This window comes from Sciurus carolinensis, chromosome 10, assembly GCF_902686445.1.
Source record: "Sciurus carolinensis chromosome 10, mSciCar1.2, whole genome shotgun sequence".
Classification (NCBI taxonomy): Eukaryota; Metazoa; Chordata; class Mammalia; order Rodentia; family Sciuridae; genus Sciurus; species Sciurus carolinensis.
Genome location: NC_062222.1, coordinates 86,854,745 through 86,869,727, shown reverse-complemented (window position 1 = coordinate 86,869,727; position 14,983 = coordinate 86,854,745). Strand labels below are relative to the sequence as shown.

Sequence of the window (14,983 nt, the reverse complement as noted above, 5' to 3'; positions counted from 1 at the left end):
TTAAAGATGATAGTGATTTTCATATGATTGTGAAATCAATATTACTACTGCTATCATTTAATCCTACAAACTTTTTGGTATGGAGTTTAGTGAAAATAAAAAAAAATCTTTATTATAGAGTTTTGCTTACTTTTGGTAGCTTCATTAGATGAAATAGCCTTTTCTAGTTGGAAAATAGCATTCCTCTCATCTTCACTACTAATTGGAACATGATCTGGTTTCCTTGCAGTTTCATCTGTTTGAACAACCTTTAAATAGACATTTATATTTATTAACATTACCATATCCTGCATCTAAGTTTTGTTATCATTTATCTGTTTTGTCAGATCACCAATAAAAAATATTTCCTCAAGTATTTTAATCAGATTATTAATCATTATGGCTTAACATTTATTGCATATTCCCTTAGTAATATTGTTATTTATTTGTTTTGAGGTACTGGGTACTTATGGTATTATGGTACTCATGCATGATAGGCCAGTACTCTACCACTGAGCTACATCTCCAGCCCTTTAAAAAAAAGTTTTGATTTTGACACAGGATCTTGCTAAGTTGCCCAGGCTGTCCTCCAACTTCAGATCTTCTCACCTCAGCCTTCCAAGAGCTGGAATTACAGGTGGGTGTCACCATGCCTATATTTTTGTTTAGTCTATTATCTTTCTTCTTATACTGGCATGTACATTGTGAGAAAACAGAGCTCTCTGTTTATCTTGCTCATTGAGGGACCTCCAATATATTTAAAACAAACCTTTTCATATGAGGTGTTAAAAATATTTACTGAATAGTTGGGTGCAGTAGCACATGCCTGTAATCCCAGTGGCTGAGGAGGCCGAGGCAGGAAAATTGCAAGTTCAAAGCCAGCCTCAGCAAAAATGAGGCACTAAGCAACTCACTGAGACCCTGTCTCTAAGTAAAATACAAAAAAACTAGGGCTGGGGATGTGGCTCAGCGGTTGAGTGCTGCCAAGTTCAACCCCGGGACCCCACCTCCCCTCCAAAAATAAATAAATAAAAATTACTGAATAGCTTCTGTAGTTCTTTTTAAATTTCACACTAAAATGAAGTTAATATAAAAACAATTTTGATTCTGACAGATCTACTTTCAACTCCAACTGCCTAACTTACTTAGTGCAGAGTTGTTTTATGTAGTAAACTGAAGAATAAAATAACATAAAATATGTAAATATAAAATATATTTATGTAAAATATATAATAGAGGTATATTTTAAATACACGATTGCTGACAAAAAGTTCTTTTCTAAGGAATGCCTTCCTTCATAATACAATATGTTTATCATGTTAAAAGTGCTAAACATCAGAAATTATTTATCTTTAAATAATTATTAAATATTCCATAGAATAGTGAAGTGAATATTTTCAAACCAAAAACTAGTTCCATAATTACTTAATGAAGTACTATGTCTTATTTAAAAATACATCTGATTCATGTTTTCACAGTTTATTACAAATATTTAAGGTATATTACAGAGTCAAGAAAGCAGAAACTTATTTGCCAGCATGACTAACTGATACCTTTGACTGAGATATCTGTAACTAGATGGGCTGATGTGCTGGTCCTGAAGTTTTGATATGAGTTATTTTAGGGGATTATTAAAAAAAGACCATAATTCATGTTAAAACCATAGCTTAATTACTCAGGAAAAATTTATTATCCTTGAACTTTTGATACACATAGAAGCAATGTAAGCCAGAAACATTGAAGGAAGAGCAATAAAGGCCAGTAAAGTTAATGAAGCATGTTTCCTTGGCTTCTGTCTAGTTTCATTCATGAGAGAAACATGGGCTAGGAACCTTAGAAACATGGGCTAGGAAATTTCTTCATAAGAAACTTCTGCTAATCTTTATTGTACTTTTATTCTTTATAGGCTACATGTCATTAACATTTCATACAGCACAACTGCATAATGTAACTGAAAAATGGGAATAATCTTTTCTCCACACGTTTAGTAGAATATGTTATAAGAACAGTGGGTCTTCAATGCTGTCAGGCAATTTTACCACATTTTTAAATTGATTTTTCCACTCTGCTGGGTAATTATTTCATATCTTCTTTTCCTCTGTATTTACTTCCTTTATCCTCCTATCTCCTTAACTCTGGGCAACTAAGCTTGCGTCTAATTTCAACCAAGAATGTAATAATCTTTTTTCTCTCAAATTCTAGTTTTAATCTCTTAGAAATTCTTTCTGGTAACCTACTATTTCATTCAAACCCCATCATCTCTTGCTTGTGTTCTTGCAACAACCTTCGAACAGCTTTTCCTGCTTCTTCTCTTTGTGTCCTAACATTCGTTCTTAACAGTTATCGTTTTAACATCATTTTATTCCTCTGCTTAAAACAATATACTCGTTTCTTATCTCACAGCAAAACACAAAATACCTGCTCAAATGTTTTTGTTATCAGAGAAGTTTTCTTCTGCTACCTTATATAAAATGAAACCAGTTCCATTACTCTTCATTATTTCTTTCCCCTATTTTTTCTTAGCATTTCTGTCTACACTGTGATATTATATGCTTATTGGCATTTCTGTTCATAGTCCATCTCTGTTCCACTGAAATATGACATCAGTAAGGTTTACTGTAGTATTCTTAGGTTTAGAATGGAACTTGATACAAACTATTGTTAAATGAATTAATTTCTAAATTTACCTTGTTGGAAGGTTTGAATTCCTGAATCTTTACTTCTGAAAGAATATTCACGAGGGCATCTGCTGATAAGTCCTGTTTTTTTAGAAAAGTAACAAACATATTTCTCTAATTCTGAATTCATTCTAAAGTTAAAAACATCCCACAAAAGTCCTTTATCACATCCAAATATGTGAATAATTTATCATCTGAATATTTAGGCTACATCCATTTGAGACATTTATGCTTACTTCTATAAAAGCATTACCCATAATGGCTACAGGGGTGGAGGAATTGGGTGAAAAAGTACTTATCTGTCAACAAACCTGAAATCTTAGCTCTTTGCAAATTTTTAAAAAGGGACTCTTCATCATTTCCTAGCATCAGTGTTTTTACAAAGTCCCTTGCACAATATTATGCTCAATAATTAAAATAAGTAAATGGATTTCATACTTTGAGGAACAAAAATACTCAAATGACTCAAGATGAACTCAGATCAGTATAAGGTTTTTGGAGCCATATTCACTATTTAAAAAGCTGCTTGGGAAAAACATTGAGACATACAGCTTTTCTATCTTTCTTTTCGGTAGTAGGGATTGAACTCAGGGGTGCTTTACTACTGAGTTACATCCCCAGCCCTTTTTATTCAGAGAGTGTCTCACTAACTTGCTAGCCTGGCTTTGAACTTCAGATCTTCATGTCTCAGTCTCCTAAGTCACTAGGATTAAAGGCATGGACATATTTCTTCTAAGACTGATTAGTACTCTGATAAAATAGCAACCTTATTTTTTGTAAAAAAAACAAAATGCCATTATTGCTATTAGACTTTGTGATATATTTTACTGGCATTAACTCCAAAAAGGATGGATTTATAATAGGCAATTTTACCTGGATCCAAAATAATCAGTGCTATATATATCCAATGTAATATGGATCCAGTTCATATTTCTTCATTTGGTCTATGTGAAAGTATAGCAATTTATTTAGCTCTAATATGCATTAGTGAAGAAAAATCAACCAATGCACATTTGTCTCTTAAGGCTGTATTTGATACTTTGGAAGTGAGTCAACAAGATGATATCTAGGAGAATGAGTATACCAAGAAGGGTAAGAGAGTTCAATACAGAGTAGGGTTTTTAGATTTCTGGAAACATGTAAGATAATATTACAAAATAAGTAAAAAAAATAATTAACAAAGAGAATCTCTAAGAAGTATTTTTAAATTGCTGTTAAATGGTTCACTTTAGTTTTTTAGAATAATTAGAATAACTGAGAATGACATTAAAAATATTTTAAAAATAAAGTATAATCGCTTTTACAATAATTGCTGTTTCATTATGCAAATTCAGAAAGGAAAATTCAATTTTCTTCAATTAATAATATTGCGATAAATATTTAGCTTCCGCTATGTTAGAATGGACAACAATACAACAAAATAACAACTTTGTTTAAAAAAAAGACTCATTAAAAAAAAAAAAACAAAAAAAAACCATTTAATTCAATCAACTCATTTTAACCTGGTTTTATATCACTTGCTAGGGTTTGAAAAATATCTTACCTTTTCTGCAAATGGAACACAATATACTGTAGCATATAGTTTTGCAGCATTCTGAAGGAAACTGAGGTGCCTTTTGAAATAAAAAAAAGCAAAGTCTGACAGCAATATTAATGAGATTCCAGTTTAGAACAAAACATTGCCAAAATTATAAAAGGGATATTAAATGTTTATTTATTTTTTTTGTGGTACTGGGGATTGAACTCAGAGCTTCATGCATATGAGGCAAGCACTCTACCAACTGATCTACATCCCCAGCCCTAAATGTTTATTCTTTAAAATTTTTTTTTTCAGTTGTAGACAGACACTGAATATGGATACCTTTATTTTATCTGTTTATTTTTATGTGGTGCCAAGGATTGAATCTAGTGCCTCACAGGTGCTAGGCAAGTGTTCTACTACTGAGCTACAACCCCAACACTAAATGTTTATTCTTAAAAACACTGAACACTAATAATATTCAGGTAGTTATCATGACTACTTTGAGAAGAGGAAAGAATGGTCAGAAGTAAAAAATTTAGACTAGTGGAAGAAAATTCATTTTAATTCCTAAGAAAATATTATATACCAGGTATTAAAGAGTATAAGTCAGGTTCAATCTAAACAAATGAGACTGTTTAAAAACAAAAAGGATGAAATTTTATAGGAGAAGCAGTTCATGATAAGGTGACTGGATGCCTAAAAGCACCAGATGAGAAAATTAAGCAAAGAGCTATTTGTAGAAAGGAAGATTAGTGAAGGCAAGATAAGTTTTTAATAAACTATATATATATATAAGTGTGAACCTAATATGCATGTAATATAGTGCATTCAGATGTTCACATTGAGACCAAGTCCTTTGAAAATTTATTTGAAATTATTTAGGGAGATATTCAGTAATAACTGATTCCTCCAAATAATTAAAGATTCTTAGCTTTATTAAATATGAAAACATTTATTATAAGTTTCATTTTTAACTGAGAAAGTTAAGGAGATAATTTGGGTTTTACATTATAGTAGACATAAAAAATGAGGTTATTTACCACATAAGTAAATGGATTCACATTTGTGTGAAATGAAAAGTTGTTGGTTTTGTTGGTCAGAATGACTTGTTAATAATTTTTGGATTAACAGGTATGCAATCATTTAACATTAAAGACCTTGTAATGTACAGTTAAGAAATTTACACAGTTAAAAATCGATACACTTACAAAGGTTCATTCAAATCAAATTTTATTGGAGAAGGTGGTCTCTTTGGTGACTGCCAAAACAAACCTAACAAAAATATTCAAATGTTATTTTCAAGATATATTGAAAGTAGAAAGTTATATTATATTATAATTATATTTCTAAATATAAATAAATTATATATTATTATATTATATAATAATTATATTATATTTCTTCTTGACACTTGGTCATACTTACTCCCATCTTTTAATCGTGTGTCCAGGGGAAAACAGTGAAGAAGCTGAAGTGCCTAAAGAAAACAAAAAACAAAAAACAACAACAAAAATTTGACTAATGAAATCCTCAATTTATTATTATATGAGAAACAAATAGTTTATTTATTTATTTATTTATTTACTTTTGGTACTGGGGAATAAACTCTGGGGCAATTTACCACTGACCTACATCCCCATCCTTTTTATTTAATTTTTAAAATCTTAAGATGGGGTCTTGTTAAGTTGCTGAGGCTGGCCTCGAACTTGCAATCCTCCTGTCTCAGCCTCCTGAGTGTCTAGGATTAAAAGGTGTGTTCCCAGCTAGCAACTAAATTTTTAAATTAAAATTAAGCATTTTTACGTGTTAATATATGCACATGCTTCATGAATCAAAAAGCACTCAAAAGGTATACTGTGAAGTTTCCAGTTACCTGTATATTCTGTTTGTCCATTTTCCTGTCATTATTCTCTACACCTGGAAAAATACTCTATTGTCATTTTTAAAAATATTTCTTTTAGTTTTAGATAGACACAATACCTTTTTCGTTTATTACGTGGTGCTGGGGATCAAACCCAGTGCCTCACATGTGCGAGGCAAGTGCTCTACCACTGAGCTACAACCCCAGCCCCTCTATTGTCATTTTTGATCAAAACGTTTTTTTAAACATCTTTAGCAAACACAAATACAGATTACTTCATTTGCTGTTATACAAATGGTGCCATATTTTATGTATCGCTTTGTTCTTTACAAAGAGTTAATCTTTAAAACAAATAATTAACAAGTAACAGTCCACAGTATTTTGAATTATGTTTGGAATTTGCTTCAAAACATCTAGGCAAGAGTGAGAATGATATGTAGATGAAACAAAATAATCTGTAAACTGACTATAGTTAAGCTGAGGTGATAGGTAAATGACTAACACTGGGGGTTCATTATTCCTCTACATTTCTAAGATTAAAATTTTTCCATAATAAAAAAGTTTTTAAAAAAACTCCACAGAAATTAATAATTAAAAGAAGTTTTTTAAAATTCTAAAACAAAGAGGTTCCTGATAATCATGGTAAGAACAATTTGAATAGTACTTAAGAAAGAAGTCACGTTTACTGGGTGAGGCAGTAAGAACAAACCATTTTTCTAAGAAGCAAAGCCATGAAGACATTTTGTAGTCAAAAGATTTTTTTTTTCCTCTCGAAAAAGATGAACTTACTTTATATTAGATAAGTCAAGAAGAGAGGAAGAGACTATAAGAGTTACAAGAAACATTCTAGCAACTGTATGTAATTGCAAGTAATAATGGATAATATTTAGTGATTATTTATATGCCAAGCTCTGTAATGAATATTTTATCTGTATTAATGCATTTGATCCTCAGTCCTACCCTAAATATTAGATACCAATTTATTATCCTTGATTTACAGTTGAGATAACAGACATAAAATATGTTTATCCAATATGATTAGAAAAGGTTAATTTTGCTATAAAACTTTCTGACTGAAGATCTCTTATTTTCTCACTTTTGCTTCTACCAAAAATGCTTCTTTTAGACCACAGGCAAAATGTATTCCTTATTCCCTAGAAAGGAAAGTTACCTAAAACACAACTTTGCATACAGGAAGACAGGATCAGTTAAATGCATAATTGAAAAGCCAATGAGTGGAATTTAAACACTTTCTACAATTAGTATCATTTAAAGAGAAATTAGTTGTGTGCTCTTGTTCTCACTTATTACTATGCTTTTTTTTTTTTGATACTTGGGATTGAAACCAGGGGTGCTTAACCACAGACCAACATCCCCAGACCTTTTTCGTATTTTATTTAGAGACAGGGTCTGCTGAGTTGCTCAGGGCCTCAATAAATTGCTGAGGATGGCTTTGAACTTGGGATCCTCCTGCCTCAGCCTCCTGAGCCCCCGGGATTACAGGAGCGTGCCACCATGCCCAGCTGATACTAATTTCTGAAAAGCCCGACCAAAAAAAAAAATCTGAATTCAAAAAAATTTAGTAATAATTAGATGAGTCAAGGTCAGACCTTTACTTAATGCCCCAGAATGCTTACTTACCTTATGGTTAAAATATTTCTCAAACTTTAATCTTGCTAATTCTACACACTGGGACCAATTTCTAGGTCTTCTATTAAGTAACTTAATAACTTGAAAACAGCCTTCTAAACTCTGTCCACTTTGTATTTTCTAGAATGGAAAAGAAAAATAAAAAAAAAACTAACACACTTCAAATTAAAAACACATACACATACTTTCTGAAAGTATTAGCCAAACTGTGTGTTGAATGTTTTTATTCTATTTTGTAGCATAAGCTCCTTGTCTCTACCCTTTCTTTCCTGCCTCTTTCTTTTATCTTTTTAAGAAAGAGAATGGGAGACTGCATAGAAAATTTTAACTCTAAATCACAAGATAGGAACTCATGTTTTCCTAGCTCTGTTATTATTACTATATATGTACTTAGTACAAAGAGTTCTATTAGTAATATTTAATACTAAAAAGTTGACTTTTCAGTAGTATACAATTAAGAATACAAGGAAACATCTTCGAAGCTGTCCTCATTATGAGAGCAGCAGGTAAGTCTGTTACTGTTCACTCATAATTTTTCACTGGAGCTTTCTCAATTTTTCTCCCCAAAAGTTTAACAAGTCCTTTTATTATTTGTGGCCCTTTTATCATTACTACACATCCTTATTATGTTGAACCACATAAACTGTTGATTTGTGGGTCAAACATAGTTAAATACTTACAATACATATAGTTAAATCAACTAAAATAAGGTCATCTATGACATAATTTCAATATTCCTCATGTATCTTTTTAATTTTTATGTGCAATGGTAATGTTTTAACCACTTTTTATGGAGGTAAAATAAACCATTTGTAGGCAACTTGAAATTAAGATTATGACTCAAAATGACATTAAAATGCATTAATTTTTACCTGTAAGACTTCTTCTGCTGATACGTAGGTTTGCCAAAATTTGTTAAACAATGAAGGCTTGTGGGAAAAGGAACTTTCAAACTGTAAAGAAGAAAAAAACGTTCCAAATACAGGCCTTTTTTTTTAAAAGTTGGAAATACCACATTCCCACTTCAAATAAATCTATATCTATAAATTCCCTGAAAAGGAACTTTTACCTTATCTCTTGCCCACTGTATAGTGTGTTCAATAGCTGCTGGAAAGGATTTTAGAGTACAAAATGGTATTTCCTCTTCTGGGGGATCTCGCTATTAAACACATGACAAAAGATACTTAAGAAAAGCAGTGATAAATTTTTATTGATTGAATCTGAGTTTTAAGACCATCATAAAAAATAAACCCCAATACAAATACATCAAGTCCAACCATACATTTTAATATTTTGTCTCTTAGGCAATTAGAGGAAAAGTTAATTCTTTTGACACTTATTTGTTAATAGCAATGTACCACAAACCTGAATCCTGTTATCATTTTATTATTTGTGCTATCACTTGGTATACCATGTAGTACTTATAGTGTATCAGCACACATAGTTCATTTTTCCCTCCAAAAATTAAGATGAGATTTAAAATTTTAGAACACCACTGACTATGTTGAAAAGAAATTCAAGAATCCAAAATATTGTACCATGAATCCTAGTGTACCATGAGTCTCTCTATGGAGAAAATCACTAGGCAACAAGGATACATGGTAGTTTCTTACAGAAAGTGCATTTAAATAAATGACAAAAGACTAAATTGTCTCATGTAGATGAAGGAGTACTGAAGAAATCTGTATCTATTATATAGGGTACAGTTAGGCTAGGCTTTAGTTTATCCAATCTAAAATGACTTACTTTGCCTCTTTTTTACTTAGAGATTTGTATTTGAGTTTTTTGAGGTGTTTCAAACAGTGAAGTCAGAAGAGTATTACATTCTGGTTTTCATGAGTTTGAACCCCCCAAAAAGAGGAAAAGGTTTAGAAAAGATTTACACTGGGAATCTTACAATGACGTCAGAATATCATGATTTTTTTTCCATTCAATTGCCTTAAAATAAATTTGTTAATTTAGTCTACTATAACATTTTCATTACATATCAACTTATGATTTTAGTCTATTATAATATTTTCATTACATATAAATTTCTGATTTCATGAGAGGACATGGGAAAACAATAAACCTTATAAAAATTTTAAAAATCTAATAAACCAAACATATCCATTAAATAAAGGGAACTGATGCTTGAAAAAATATTATTCTTCCACTTTTTTTTTTTTTTTCTTAACCTGAGTGGATCTTTTTAAAGTTGTAAAGCTTTATTTCTGAGACCAGTGGTTTGAACTTTGGCAGAATCTCAAAATCACTTATGGGGTTTTAAAACTCACACATCATTATGTAAAATATATGCACACAGACGGCTGGGTCCCACCTATAAAGAATCTGATTCTTCAGTTAGATTTTGGGTGGATCACCAGGGTCTGTACTTTTATTAAGGTTCACAGGTTATTTCTGACAATGAAGGCTAGGTGTAAATTCCTGAGGAGAAAAAACATTAGACACAAGTGCATAATGACTATTCTTGCCTTCTTTATTCCTTAGACACCAGCTAATGTTTAGCACAATAAAGTCAAAAGATCATCAGATAAAAATAATTTTGCCTTTGTTGACAGCTCAATTCTCAATCTAAAAGTTTAATTTTTTTAATCGAGCAATCTTAAACCCCAAAATTGTTAGAAAAATAATCAGTGGCTTTGAGAAATACATATTATACACAAGAACACTACTACAGGAAGACTAGATATAAAATTTTGATAATTAAAAAAAAATTCAATTATCATTTTTAGAAATGCACGTGTATGTATGTATGGACAACTGGCAAAGCAAAAATAGAAGAATTAAGAAAGCTAAATCAAATTTGCTGACTTTTGATGAAGACAAAAATTATGAGATATAAAGAAAACATTTATTTCAAAGCATTGATCACTTACATGACTATTATAAGATTCAGTCAAGTGAGGAATAATAACTTCAGTGTGTCCCTTAGTGCCCATTGTTCCAGAATCTAAGAGAGGCCGTAGACTTGCTAAGCAACGGCTGTTTGAAAACATAATATGTAAAAAACACATTGGTCATTTTGCATACTGATCACTTTGTTCTGATTATAATATTTTAGGAAGTTTTATGAAGACCAAAAACCCCACTGAACATTTCTACTTCCCAGACCTGTCATGCACGCAAACTGTTGCTCTTCCTAGTAATTTTTGTTTCTCTCTTCTACTACCTCCAAATCTTGGGCTGTGTTTGTTTTTCTCTCTAGGTTAATTCTTAGCATATTCTTTCTTCTGTTGCTTTCTATTTATTCTTTGATCATTTTCTGAAAATTGCTATCCCACTATATATTCTCTCAGTATTTGCTTTATCTCAAACATTATCAACTTTTCTTCTCAATACCTATATTACCTCTATTCCGTACATTTTAATTTAATTTTTTTTTCTTTCTCTTTTCTGCTCAAGACCACAATCTCTTCACTACATTTTTTGACTGGTAAAATTTTCCTGTCATTTTATCTGCTGTAGCATCCCAACATTGAGGAGTCATAAAAGATGTAAGAAAGACTATGTAAGGTTTACACATGTATAGTCATTCATTCATCTACTTATTTCACATTTACTGAATGATATTAGGTGTTGGGCACTGAGGATACAGTGATGGAAAATAAATGGTTTCTAAAGAATAACTGAGGAAACAAACATTAAATAAACATACATGTTAATGAAACTAAGTATGAAGAAAAAAGTATAGAAAAATGTATATTTGGGGGTTAAAGAAAGTCTGTTTTAAGATAGACGTTTAGGCTAAACAGGATGAGGAAAAAACTTCAAACTGAAAAGTAGATAGGCAGATTTGGGGACAGGAGTTTTGGAGAAAGATAGATATCAACTTTCTGAGGTTGACAAAAAAAATGTGCTAAAGCTATGGGCTGGGGATGTAGTAGCTCAGTGGTAGAGCATTTGCCTAGCATGCATAAGGCCCTGGGTTCTACCCAATATATGGAAAAAAGGGTGAGTGGGGGCTTAAGGACTTGTCAGAACTGAAAGAAAGCACATGTAACTAGAGTAAGATGAGCCAAGGAAGCATATTTTACACTAGTGTGGTGGACAAGCGGCAGGTACTGCATGAAACACATTTAGGCTGTTTCCAATTTTCAATTTTATTCTAAGTATAATGGGAAATCATCAGACAGTTCGAGTTTGAGAGATACTACTATAGCAACAAAGAATAATCAGAAAATTTGTAACTTTTCAAAAGTAGGTGTGGGAAATAGAAGTATAAAATGAAATATTATTCATGAACCTGAATTTCAAGAACATACCTGTCTACATATCTCCTGGCTTCCACATTATCTAATGCTGTAATAATTATATCTTGTTTAGTATAAAACTCATCATTGTAAATGGTCTCAGTGGTCGGACAAACTTTGTTCAGGTGTGCATCTATCTTTAATTGAGGATTTATTTTCATAGTTGCATCAGCAGCAGTATAGCTTTTAGGTTTCTAAACAAATAACGAACAGAAGAAATAATGTTAAACACAAAAGATGAATTATGAACTTATACATTCTAATTTGTTCTGAATAGATATATGAGGTGAAAGTAAAGCAATGAGACTAATTTTCATTTTTGGTTTGTGAAAATTATAGTTATTATAGTCACACTATATTTAATAATGCACATTAATCCAAATAATATACATATTAATAAAAAACTAAAGATCCTTTATTTCATGGTTAAGTGTTTTAGAATTCTTACAATAATAGTTAAAAGTCCAATTAGTTGCAAATAAAAAAATTTTAAAAAACGTACAATTAGTACTTTTTTTTTTTTTTTTAAAGTTCTTGGGATTGACCTTGAGAATGTTAGGTAAGTATCTATCACTAAACTACACTCCCAGTTCCTTTTTTTCAAATTTTATTTTCAGATCGGGGATTGCTAAATTGCCTTGGCCAGTCTTGAACTTGTGATCCTTCTGCCTGTCTCTTGAGTATATGGGATTAATGACATGCACCACCATACCCACCTCGATTAGTACATTTTTCTCATACAGCAATGTTTGACTTGCTAAGAGACTAGAGAAGAATACTACATTGAATATAATATTGGAAATCCAGATTCTGCAGAAAATAAGCTCCTAGATGTATGGGAGTTTAATGCTTTGGTACTTGCTTAGGGTTTCAATAAGTTGCTGAGGCTGGCCTCAAACTTGTGATCCTTCTGCCTCAGCCTTCGAAGCTGGTGAGATAACAGGCATGTACCATGGTGCCCCGCTCACGTTTCAGTTTCATCAAAAGAATACTCTAAATAAAACTTTATTTTTTTCTTTAAGATTTAGTAATTATTCAGTCTTTGGTGCCATTCCAGGTATTATCATAGTTCATTTCTGAGTACTGGCTCTGACACTGAATTTCTCTAGACCATTCTGAGTTCATGCACTGTGTTTTAATGGTATTTCTACATCTTCTCACATTGTTAGCTTACGTTTCACTTCTCACTATTCTTAGTATACAAATCAGAAATTTTGCTATAATTCAGTTAAATAATAAACAGGCTTTTTAAATTATTCTGTAAGTAAAATGTACAAAGTGCTTATACTTTGTGACCTATTTTAGTTCATGAAAGACTCTGCTACTTTGACCTTTATAACTGTGTAACTCAGGCAATTATGTTAACTATGCTATTATAGTCACTATGTTCATGACATTGCTAAATTTAATACTAGGACTGTTAATCAGTTGAACAAAAAAGGGAAAAAGTTTCTAAAATAGAAGCATATCTGCTTAACTAAAACTTCTTCATTTTCTGACTTAAATATTTTGATTTCAATAAAAAAAGAAGATTGAGAACAAGCACTATTTTACAGTAAGTAGGGATATTATACAAACGAGATTAGAAGTATGCAACAGTCTAAGTGCTAAACTTTATCTGTTTTATAACAAAGATTGAAAAAAAAAAGAGAGCTCCAAGTTTGTGATCTATGAGAACTTCAAATTATAAAATGTTTCAATATATTTATTTTTTAAAATTAAATATGAAAACAAAACTAGGTTTGAATATGAAAAATATGAAAAAATACTGCTGATATTTCATAAGTCAAATTAATATCCAAAATCAACGTAAAAACCAATTTATATTAAACGATAATTTCATATTTTCCCTTTTGTCTTTGTCATTGGTAATAAAATTCTAAAACATATTTTCAATTTAAAAACATTTTGTTTATTCAATCACTATTTTTCTATTCACAAAAAGTAAACTCTCTTCTTTTTTTTGTATAACGGATGACTTAAATTTGAAACAGAATTATCAACATACCTGTATGTGATGAGGACGAAATAGGAACTGTCGATTTAAGTTGGATTTTTCTATCAAGTCAGGATCTGTAACTGTAACCTAGTATCAAGAGGAAAACATAATAAATTAATGTATCTCACTTCTCTAGGAATGACTGAAATAGCTTCTACAAGTCTTTCTAAATTATTTTGGCTGCTAAAAGTTATAAGAATGTAAGTATTCCAATGTGCTTACAAATACTAAGTATTTATGCCTATATTTAATTGTAACTGATATTTGGCATAGGAATACCTTAAACAAGATAGTAGAATACAATTGTAATTATTATTCAAAATATTTCTTAAATTATTTATAACAAAATAGAGGTCAAAAACATCTCTATCACCTTTTAGAACCATGCATTTAATTACCCATAGAGGACCTAGTTCTTTCTAAATTTATATTATTCTTTGGGAATTATAATTTGGGAAGAATACTTGCACATTTTAATTTGAAAAAAGAGGTGTCTATAAACTGTTTTTGAAAATACAGTTTTATTGGTACACTGTCACACTGTGTACTGTCTATGGTTATTTTCATTCTCTGAGGGCAGAACTGAGAAGTTGTGACAGATACCTGGTCAAAACGTAAATTTACAATCTGGTCCTTTAAGAAAAAGTACACAGACTTTCATTTTAAATAAAACGAGAAAAAAGTAAACAGAGCCAAATTAATCTGAAAAGTATCCAAAATAATTTGCCATTTAAGCCAGTATTTTTAAACATAATTTGCATAGGTATAATATCTCTCAGACAGTGTTCCAGTTGTTAGATGTTGGATTCACAGGTGCTCATTTTATTTTAGTGGATATCACCCAGATATTTTAATATTTCTGCCTACTTATGTTAGAAGGTATCTCTTTCAATTGGAATAACAACAAAAACCAAGCAGAAAATGTCCTTTAATAAAAAACCTTACTCAAGGCCAGGTGTTGTGGTGCATGACTATAATCTCAGTGACTTAGGAGGTTGAGCCAGGAGGATCCAAAATTCGAGGCCAGCCTAACCAATTTAG

General features: G+C 31.1%; 1 protein-coding gene across 2 annotated transcripts in view; it reads right to left on the bottom strand.

Annotated features, from left to right (window-relative positions):
• Uba6 (ubiquitin like modifier activating enzyme 6) overlaps nt 1–14,983 on the bottom strand; it is an 85,982-nt gene that overhangs the window by 10,876 nt on the left and 60,123 nt on the right. For both annotated transcript variants that reach the window (XM_047565974.1, XM_047565976.1), the window contains exons 18-28: nt 13,952–14,029; nt 11,956–12,137; nt 10,570–10,675; nt 8,760–8,849; nt 8,563–8,643; nt 7,682–7,810; nt 5,605–5,656; nt 5,388–5,451; nt 4,201–4,270; nt 2,667–2,738; nt 131–248 (exon numbers count right to left, since the gene is read on the bottom strand). In XM_047565974.1, coding sequence (XP_047421930.1) covers nt 131–248; nt 2,667–2,738; nt 4,201–4,270; nt 5,388–5,451; nt 5,605–5,656; nt 7,682–7,810; nt 8,563–8,643; nt 8,760–8,849; nt 10,570–10,675; nt 11,956–12,137; nt 13,952–14,029 — 1,042 coding nt within the window. The remainder of the gene's footprint in view (nt 1–130; nt 249–2,666; nt 2,739–4,200; nt 4,271–5,387; nt 5,452–5,604; nt 5,657–7,681; nt 7,811–8,562; nt 8,644–8,759; nt 8,850–10,569; nt 10,676–11,955; nt 12,138–13,951; nt 14,030–14,983) is intronic.